Source organism: Amblyomma mixtum, chromosome 9 (genome assembly GCF_055824585.1).
Source record: "Amblyomma mixtum isolate Tamu chromosome 9, ASM5582458v1, whole genome shotgun sequence".
Classification (NCBI taxonomy): Eukaryota; Metazoa; Arthropoda; class Arachnida; order Ixodida; family Ixodidae; genus Amblyomma; species Amblyomma mixtum.
This window is the reverse complement of record NC_143020.1, coordinates 119,030,640-119,041,535: the sequence shown is the minus strand read 5'-3', so window position 1 is coordinate 119,041,535 and position 10,896 is coordinate 119,030,640. Positions and strand designations below refer to the sequence as shown.

At 46.8% G+C, this 10,896-nt stretch overlaps 1 protein-coding gene across 2 annotated transcripts in view; it reads right to left on the bottom strand.

Annotated features, from left to right (window-relative positions):
- The window catches only part of LOC149330964 (uncharacterized), a 36,363-nt gene extending 35,596 nt beyond the window's left edge, over positions 1-767 (bottom strand). For both annotated transcript variants that reach the window (XR_016285754.1, XM_089561695.1), the window contains exon 1: positions 383-767. Coding sequence is in view for 1 of the 2 variants with exons in the window: in XM_089561695.1 (XP_089417821.1) it covers positions 383-401 (19 nt within the window). In the remaining variant the exon portion in view is untranslated. The remainder of the gene's footprint in view (positions 1-382) is intronic.
- Positions 768-10,896: the final 10,129 nt, after the last annotated feature.

The window sequence follows — 10,896 nt, the reverse complement described above, 5'->3', positions numbered from 1 at the left end:
CGGTGATAAACAGCGCATGATTAATTACCCAAATTCCAAAACTGCCACCGCAGAAACTCATATTGAAAGCGGCTCTAGTCTACGGTCCGCTGAAGCTTCAAAGACGGTGTTTCAGCAGAAATTTAAAGCGTCATAGCTGCTTTATTTACGCGACATAATAGTCGAGCAAGTAGTGTCATGCGCTAGCAGCACGAACGGCAGACGCAGCGAGAATGCTTTGCAGTTTTGATTGCAGCACCGTATCGCTGCTTCCAATGCGCAAGACCCGGAATCTCGACCGGTTGGCAGCGATTCCGCTAGATTCAGTACTAACACGTCATCTTCAGCAAATAAAGACGACAAGTTGAGCTAGCTAAGCTAGCAGACAAGCCGAATCACTCACCTTTCCAAAGACGGCTCATCGGACGTCGGCGCCCTCACTACAGCTCGTTAGGATCACCCGCTTGTCAAGCACTCGCACGCTCTCATAGATATGCAGGCTTTAAACTCTTGGCCTGTCGGCAAACTTAAGCCGTGCACAAGGTGGGCATCGATATCGGTGAACTCAACGCGACGCAGCCGTCCGTCCCGTAGACGTCGCACATCACGCCGCCGCCTCCGCCTTCCTACCAGCCGAAGTTTTTACGACGTGGAACCTTTTCACTGTGCCAGCTCTTTTCTGTTACGCGCAATTCATGGCGTATCCACTGAGCTATACAGTTTTACGGGTTGGGCAAAAATTATCAGTGAGGAGACGCGAACGCGAAATACACGTTTCATAGCGCGGCGACCGCGCGCGCGACTACCAACATGGCGAATGTCGCGCAGGCCGTTGCGCCCCTTGGGGATGACGTCACGTGAATGACTCCTGTTGGCGCGAGTGGGCGATCGCGGCGCCAGGTAACAGTCAGGGAAGTTTTGTTACATTAAGGTAACAGTCAGTGTACGTAACGCAGCACCGCAATGTATCACACGTACGGCAGAACTTTCACTTCTTACTTAACTTAAAAAGACGCTGAGGGCAAATAAAAGTTGGTCTGCACCAATTGCCTACCTCATTATAATGAAAAAGACGCTACTTTTGGATCATTTCTAAGATAGAAAAGGATGAAACAAATTAAAATGCCGCCACCACCGGCAGTTTTCGAAAGCAGTCAGTTCTGTGCGAAAACAGACATTCAAATGTGGATCCTTTAGGCTAAGCAAAACCGCCAATCACTTCCAGACGGGATCGCGGAACTTTACTCGTTGCGGGTTTTGCAAGTTTCAATCGTGTGGCGTAAAATATTTCACTGTAATTTTCTCGGCAGAACCGGAAAATCAACTAAATGGCCGAAGAAAGGCGTATAATCATTTTTTACTATGAACGCGAGTGGGGTGGAACTGTCTTGACCGACCGTTTAAACCACCGTCTGCTTTGAAAGCCCCGAAAGCCGTACATTTGGCTTGTGGCGTCTGCGTGGTGTCTGCACTGTGGTAGTACCAGCACTAGAACTATAACCGTAGCAGCCAATTGCTTTGCTCACATATTGGAAGTAGTGCCAATGCTACGCAAACAGTTTATGTTGCTTAAGTTGAATGGGAACGTAGTGTGTAACTCTGCTTCTCAGCATGTGGCCGAAGAATTCGTCGTTAACCACACCAGATCGCACCTATTATCTTTCGCAACAAACTTACAGGCGAAATATTGTTTGCTCTTAAATTACCTTTAAAGAGCAAATGTTCTGTCAGCTTACTGCAGTAAGAATTTTCCATTAGAGAGACCGAAAAAAATTAGTTTCAATGGCCCGAATCTTCATCTAATCAACAGCACAGTTAAAGGAACTCAAAAAATCTAAGTGAGCATCTTAGCTATGCTGAAAACTCGAAACACAAATGAGAGCTAAGGGCATACCATTTAATATAAACAAATAACAGAAGGCTTGCCAGCAAACAGTCGCGCACTGCGACTCAAATGGCATTCTGTAGATTGCTTAGTGGTGTTTTTTAGCCGCTGTCACGGACGAAGCGCCAGAAAATCTTCTCGACTGCAATATTTAAGCTTTCAATTCTTACTCTTTGCATTACCACGTAGACTTTTCTCGGTTTATAGCTTGGAATACAGCATCAACAACTTAATTATAGCAAACGTCCGGTAAAACCAAACTAAAAAGTAAAACTGCAATAGTTAAGCTTCTGTTTGGAGATAATTTTTTAGCGACTGCCAATGCACCTGTTAACTTTACCAAAACAATTATCCGCAATATACACACATCTAGTAAAGCATTTTAATTTTATTGATCTGCACCGAATGGCAGGAATGTTCCAAGCAACATTTTGCAGAACCAACGTGGAGAAAGCAATGCATTTGGTGCATTGTATATCGGGAACGCCTCGGACCGACAGGCCGCCTGTTGCGACCAAATACTAAAGGTTGACGGTCTGATTGAAATATTATAAATATAAACAGCACCGCTTGTTTACTACCAGGCAACCCACTATCTTCAGAGAGCAGTCTGCGTATGTCACGAGGATGGAGCCGAGGGCCCGAGACATTGCACAACATTAGCCAATATGGGGGGAGGTGACACACCATCTCGCGCTTCCTCCTAGGTCGAGGCGGGATAAAAAAAAACGGTTTCAGGAAAAAGACGAGAGAGTAATCCGGCGGATGCAGCGGCAGCGGCTCTAGCATATATGCGTGCAAGCGATCTTGCGTCATGTATTCACGCGGCGATTGGATGGCCACGCTGAGAAAGAGAGGGCACCTCCTCGCCACCAACCCTCATCCGTTATGCGGCAGCCATTCTCCTGCCAGATTCTCCTCGCTTCGAGTGAAGTGGAAGGGAAGAGAGTGCTTCCTCGCTTTGCAGTCGTGGATGGGGAGCGATGGTTGAAAAGCCAGCCCCTCTTTGTGTATATAAACAGACTTCGCTGCAAAAAAAAATGCAGCAAGGAATTCGGAACACTCGACTGCCTGGTCGGTTGGGCCTTGTTGACGGTTCTGCTTTTTAAAAATATGCACGGGGGTCCTGACCTTGGCTGCTTAGACTTCGAATGGCAGACACCGACCGTTCGCTGCTGAATCTGGGTGCTAACAAAATGGCGCAATGACATAGCAAATAGCCCTGCTGGTGTCTGGGTGCTCTCTTAACCCCATGCGTCCTTTGGACAACCCAGGTACACTAAAGCGCTTTATAGCGAGTGCCGTCAATGACAGTCCACCCTGAGTAGTCGTGTATGTGGTTCCCGTTGTAGTTGTGAAAATTTACAGCAAATAGGGAGAAGAGAATTAAGAAGACGGGAGGAAATTTGAATACGAAGTATAAGGATGTGAAGAAGGAAAGAGGTGCAAGAAGACAAGCCAAGAGATAGACGAGAAAGAATAGAAGAAAACAAGAGAAAAAGAGTGAAGAAGAAGGGGGAGAAAAGAAGGAATGTTAAGGCACTCGCAGAACTTTTTTGATAAAGTCGTGGTGTCCTTGATCTAGTAATTGTTTTCTTCTAATCTTCCATGCTCTGCAGTCGCCGACGCTTTCACTAGGCCTGTTCCCAAACGGTTTCGCGTGCTTTGCCGCCGTGCTTTGCCGTGCTTTGCCGTGCTTTGCCGTGCTTTGCCAGCACTTAAAGCATGCACGTGTGCATGCTTTAAGTGTGAGTCAGTGAGCTACGGAGTGTTGGGTATTTTTGAACCAGAACTGATGATGTTGTGTTCAGGAAAGTAAAAACAGCGCTAAATTTTACACAAAGGACACAAAAAGACGGACATGACGGGCGCTGACTCCAACTATGTTTATTGAAAGCCGCAAGGTTGCATATATATAGCCCAAAGAAGATGAACGCATGCTCATTTCTTACATGGCAAAAAAACACACACACACGGACGAAAACTTCTCATGATCACGAATTTTTTAGCAATCTATGCTCAGTACCACGTAGGGAGATAGAAGTGTTGCTGACACACATGCCACACCTCTCTTTGATAAAAGAGGCTTCTGTCAGCTCACGAGCTAATCTATCTTTACTTCTAGCTAGAATTTTAACCTCGTCAAGCCTTGGTACACAGTTCTTTTTATTTTCATCAATGCAAGAGCGGCAATGGGCGGGTAGGTTTTCGAACGAATCTAATGTGTTCCCTAACGACCTTCTATGTTCCCCAGCACGCTCGTTGACGCAGCAGCCAGTCTGACCGACGTACACCTTGCCACATGTAAGGGGGATCTCGTCGACCACTCCCGTGGCACACCTTATGTAGGGCTTCGAGTGTTTCACCTTTGGGCTATATTATGCAACATGTCGCTTTCAATAAACATAGTTGGAGTCAGCGCCCGTCCTGTCCGTCTTCCTGTGCGGTTTGTTTAAAATTTAGCGCTCTTTTTACTTTCCTGAACTCAATGCCACGCCCACTAGCCCAGAAAAAGGTACAGCACTGATGAGACGCGTCCTCACCGCCGGGGGAGAGAAAGAGACCGCAACCGCCAAGGCAGAAAGACACTCGAAATCTCGCAAGCGCTTCAAGCGCATCACAACACAAGTGCGTATGTTTTGTGAACGTAGTTTCGAGGAATGAATATATTGCTTGGGAGGGTTTGTGAAAAAAAAATGAAGAAAAGCGAAGACCAACAGCAATAACGCATGATCCATTATAAATCTCGCACATTTTCGTTTTAGGAACAGCTGGTAGTGTTCCACAGAAGAATAGAAGTCAAAAGGAACCAATTGCCGAATGGCATGCCAATCATGTCGCAAAAGCCTAGCCATCGTTCACGTGCGCCAACTAAACAAACTAAACCACCGCTCTGTGCGAAGGCATGAACAGCCGGTTCATAAGGCACATGGCACCAATAGCTCATTTAGCCTTTGCTAAAGCCCCTTCGAGCAGAGTCAGAAGTGTTGCTGAGTCCGTCTAAGAGTTCCAGGCCCTGTCTCAGGTGCACGTAGGAAATACGTGCAAGTAGATGCTATAGAAAAAGCTAAGAGTGTACGAGTGGTAAGAGAGAGTACGTAGAGGAGCTTTGCGTTATCGCGACCTGGTGCACACAACACCAGCTTTTCGTTAATGGTTCCTTCCGTGCCAAAGCCAGAGGCGCGTGTATAACGCGTGCAGTTCTGGAGGGCCTTTAATGTGCACTCACACTGCACAGCACACGGGTGCATTCGCATTACGACTACATTTGGACCCAGTGGTCCCAGCCGCAGTTCGCTGTCCAAGACATCACCGTCAGCACCCTAGTCGCATAGCTGAACAGCGATTGCGGTGGCCTTCTGGAAACCTAAAAATCAGGCTCCTAAAGAAAGCGCAACCGTGGCCTAATGACTGCGACAGATGGTTGCTTGAAAATCCTCCGCTGGGCACCCACCGCTTAGAATGGGTATAATTACGATTATGAGATTCCTTTCTTGAAATAGCTTGAAGACACTTTTACACCTTTTTTTATTGCTATCCGATTTCTGCGGTTATTTAATCTGTTAGCACATGGATGAAGCATGCCAATCAAGCATGGAGAATCCAAGTAAAAGTTTAATGGTCCGGTCGAATCATCCAATCCAAATGTCCGACTCCCTATTGTTACAGACTAAGTATTTAAATTGAATGCGTATACAATGGCCACCATTCTGGTCCGTGGTTCAGTCCCTGGCTCTCAATGTTTGCCTCTTTGAGGCATTATTCCTCCTCTCCACCAGGAATGGCTATAAATGAAAGCTCGACGTACACCCTAGCCAATCAGCACACACCATCACACAGCTTGGCCTCAGTCGCGTGTTCCCTGGCGGTCTATACTGGTCCATCCAATTCCAGGAAGTGCTCTCATGGAAGCCCAATTCACCAACCCTGCTGGGCACGAATCATTGTGTTCTGCTGAGGCCGAATCATATACACAAAAGGTCAGTCACTGCCGCTGTCTCTGCCGTCTTTCGGCTTGCCACCTGTTCCGAACAAGGACCGACCGCAAGGGAATATCAAAGCAACAAAGCCAGCGCAGCATCACGCATGAGCCTCGAGCCCACGCTTCACCCCGGCAAGTGGAGACCTAGCCACGCTAATCCGATTCGTTTCAGGTTCGTCGCACCGCGGTGCGTGGGTATCTGCTTCAGGAGGGACAAAAAGCCCAAGTGCACGGCCGTCCATGCAATGACCCTTCTTGTGTGTACTCACCGCTGACACCCCAATCATGCAAGCGCGTCTAGCCACCGCTTTCCTAACTGGCTGGCCGTAAACAAGGAGAAAACGACTCATTTTAATGTTATAGCGCTAAGGATCCCCTGACGCCTAAAACCGTCGTCGCCAGTCAAAAAATCCCTATAGCAGCGAGCCAGTTGTTAGTTGGAGCACCAAGGTTACGTGACCTCGTTGCGTCATCGCAACCTGCCCACTGAACTGTGAGCAAACCGAGCACCGTAGCAGATGGCAGTTAAATTAATGATTGGACGCGAGAGGTTGCTCGGCCCTGGGTCGCACAAGCCCCGCTGGTGACAGCACCTGCCACCGTAGGGCCGTGGCGCAACGCTTAACCACTGTGCCAGGAATGGCGTGAGGACTCGCCAGCAGTCTGTGAATGTGAAGTGGAGAATGACCACTTCCCCATGCAAGCGCATTAACCCATTAACGCTGTCCTGTCATACCCTTAAGGCGGAGGTAAAGTGTCCCCATCAATTTCTTACCCACCGCAGTGGCTCAATGGTTACGTGTTCGGCTGCTGACCCGAAATACGCGGGTTCGATCGCGGACGCGGCGGCCGAATTTCTATGGAGGCGAAATTCAGGAGGCCCGTGTACTGTGCGACGTCAGTGCGCGTTAAAGAACCCCAGGAGGTCGAAATTATTCCTGAGCCCTTCACTACGGCGTCTCTCATAGCCTTAGTCGCTTTGGGACGTTAAACCCTATAAGCCAAACCAAACCCTCAATTTCTGAACGCTACCCGTCACTATATTTTGACACTGATATGCCTTCGCTGCTTGCAGACGAGTGTGGCATTGTAGCAGGGCCTGTTCGAGACAGCCGTTCAATTAATCTTTGCAGTGATGTCTTTCGCTTGCTCTATCCTCCGAGCGTCACAGACACATGCACGTTTCCCCCAGTCCGCCGCAATGCTTACTCAGGGGTGGGCGCTTGGGAGGCTCCGCACACCACGCAGCGCTCATTCCTGTGCTAACCCAGTTTCCAGCAACACAGCCTGCAAAGGTGGTTGGAGTCACCGTCTTCGCACGGTGACTCCTAGAAAGAGGTCCGGGTGCTCTTACCGTGACGTCGTCCGTGTTAGTCGATGCGTAATGCTGAGAAGATCAGAACGAGGACTTCTTTTTTATGCGAAGCATATTGCTAGAGCTACCACTCACGCCGTCGCCGTGGGACCCCTAGCCGTGAAACCACGTGACACCGTGACGTCACACCACGTGACATCGGATGAGAGAGCCGGCCTCCACCTCGTGCCGTCGCCGTGGGACCCCTAGCCGTCACGCCACATGACACCGTGACGTCACACCACGTGGCATCGCATGAGAGAGCCGGCCTCCACCTCGCGCCGTCGCCGTGGGACCCCTAGCCATCAGACCACGTGACACCGTGACGTCACACCACGTGACATCGGATGAGAGAGCCGGCCTCCACCTCGCGCCGTCGCCGTGGGATGCTTCGCATTCCCAAGGCTTAGCCAAGCTGAGCCTCAGCAATTTTTTTTTTGGTTAAACTGCGTTTTGAAATTCCGGAGCACAAATGCCTGCTATGACCATGGCTGAAAAAAAAATGCTGTCCCACAATGTCCAACATTCGTGTACAAAAGTTTCGAACACTGCAAAACTGTAAGGCACTGTCGCGGAAATATTGAAGGTAATGATACATCCTTCCGATGTGCAGCAAAAGCTTGCTTTTAAAGTCTTTGCCATCCCTCGCGTCGAGCAGTTAGGACTGCCATGGAAAACCAAAGGGCAGCGCTTTTGGCGGTAACGAGAACGTTAATATGAAAAGAATTGCAAGCCTGCCGGCGGGAGATCTGCGGTTATATTGATTGTGATAGTGAAATCTTAAAATATATGAAAAAATTGCGTTCATAAACTCTTGCCATATGAAAAATACTTCTGTCCAGAAGTGTTGGGTGTACACAGGCATATGAAAATTTTCATTAGGGACAAACAGCACCATGGCACCATGGCCAACAGGCTAGTATGGTTGAACGTGTAAGCGTCGATTTACGGCCACTTGATAAATTAGTAGTGTTTTTTTTTTGGCCACTGTATACAAATGAGAGAAACAGGTGGATGGTGAAAACGCTGTTCTCTTCGCAGCTTGACAGCGCTCCAGCCACCTTTCCTCAGCAGCAGCGACAATGGCAAGAAACATGTGTCCAAAAAAAAAAGTTTTTTTTTTCTGAACTGAAATTTTCTAAGACGTAATCAGGGTTTAACACGGTGGGGAAAAGGAACAAAGGTTTAATTACAATACAACGTACGGAAGGAACACTGGGGAAAACAAAAAATCATGATAAAATCACGGCGTATAATTGTCACACAAAAGGATTGGAGATTTGTCTATGCGGCATTCAAACATCTATATGCTGGAGGTCCAGCTTATTAAAAATGGATGATGAAGAATGCTTAATCCTTAATCCTTGTAATTAATGCTTAAACATGGTTACCAAGCAATGCGCGTGCTCCCTGGTCAGGCATTGCAACATTTATTACAAATGAAACGCATAAGTCATGTCAGCAGGATTCATGAACAACTGGCTTCACAAAGTGAAAACAATTTGTTACTAGGCGACCTATTATTTTCGGAAAGTGCACAATCTTGCGAAAAATGGAGTATGCTACCTGGAAAAGATTTATTTCCCCAAATAACAATTCAAATACTTAATTACATTTCTACGTATTCCAGAGAGAAATTTCATAGAAGAGGTGCAATCGATTCCGTTTCCTATCCTGTATCTGTTCTCGATTCTGCACTCGTTCTCTTCTGTGGTGAAGTCCTCGTCAGAGGTCATTCACACAGTAAAGGTAATTAGAGTTACCACTTGTGACGTAAGGAAAGGACAGCTGGGCAAGTTTCGGGCTATCATGGCAACAATGTGGCTACTGATCTGATCTTGAACATACAAGCCTTGCACATTTTACACATGCAGGTTGTAACAGTACACATGGTAATGCACTGAGGACAACCCAGCATTTCGAGGCAGTGAAAGAATTCCGCAACCATAAAGTGGTTTACTAGCTTTGACTAATCAGAGAATTCTTACTACAACCTGTCTGGGTGCGGAGAGAGTGCTCTCTGCCAATAATTATAGATACAATAGGCCCCAAAGAGATCAAAGTCAAACACTGATTTGTCTTTTCTTTCAAGTTTGGTATTTCTGTTAAAAAAGTGCGGTTAACGCGTCTTTGAGCAAATTGCCTTTCTGTTAAACGTTGCCGCATCTGATTCTCGCAATTTGGGCACTGCCGCTCCGGATGTCGCAGGTCTCATTAAAGATTTATAGAGACCAAATTTTTGTTACCTGCTTTCTTTGTAATGCTGCGTATGCCATTGTCATACATGGGTTCCGATAGTATTAGCCAACGAGCGCAGAATAATTAATAATTAAATTTCTTTTCTCACCCTGTTTCTGTTTCAACAGCCCAACGACTGCTCTGTCGTCAAAGGTCAGTACAATCCTCCGGAATCAAGAATAGCACTGCAATGCAATATAGCCATTGTATCTAAGTTAGTTGTGCTTCAGGCTCTTCCGGCAGGTCTGCTTGAGAGTTCTAGTGAACTAAAATGATTAAGAAGCGATTATAGCGCAGTATTTTTTGCCTCACGTGGCCCATGCTGACCTCAGACGTAAACGGAATCGAAGTGAGATGAAATTCAGTTGTAAATAAATTATTTGACGGCTCTAGACAAATACGAATTCGTGATCTGTGTACAAATGCGTTCAACAGCAATACGTAGACAAAATACGCAACCACACAAATGGTACTAATACTTTTTAAGGACTTCCCGTGCGTGCAAACTCAGAACACTTTGACCAGCAAAAAAAAACGCACATGAAAAGGTGGAATCTATTTTAAATAGTTTATTTCACGAATAATCACTCGCAGCCATTCAATTCACAAAGAAAATTGAAATATCCTGTACAAAATTGCACATAAACATTTAAAAGTAATTATGCGGCACACAGACGCCGATTGAAGGGCTGAGCACAATATACAGCTACAACGTACATCGCTCGATCGGTTAGAAAATATACAAATATTTAAACGCAGTTGATGCCACTTGGTGACGACTGTTTGCATGAAAGATTGATTCCGTGTCGGGAAAGACGCGCGTATCGTGCTTTCTTCTGGTGAAGATTTTAGCTCGTTTTTCCATATGTTCTTTGATTATTTCCATCTTTATGTTGCTATATTTGTTCTGTTAACTATATGGCATTTGATCTCTATGCATAACACCCCCCCCCCCCCCCCCCTTCAGCTAGCGTACTGTTCTTGATTGGAGTTTTTGAGGTTAATAAACTATGATGGTGACGATAATCGTCGGCCCACAGCCTCGTCTCTCTGACACGTGAGTCTGGATAAGTCATAAGAGACACGAACAATACAGGTAACGACTCTACGGCAGCTTACCGAGCTGACCGATATTCTATGAGAATATGGTATCCCTCTGAGCAGCGCCTTCATAAGCAAAAACGGTTAACAGTTCAAACAACCCGGAGGTTTAGAAGAACACGCAGGGAAGAGGGGAAAAACGGAGGTGAGGAAGGGAGAGTGAATTATGAGCGCTTCTAATATCGCGATAATTCCGACTTGTCTCCTATGTAATTACTGTTTCTGGTGCTTCTGTACGTACCGATCACAGCCGAGCTACCACGCATTCAACAGATGCGATAGTGAAACAGATTCGTGGCGATACAAGCTCTGCTCACGTAGGTGTCCGTGCCGCAGCCGCAGGTGAAAGTCAGACAG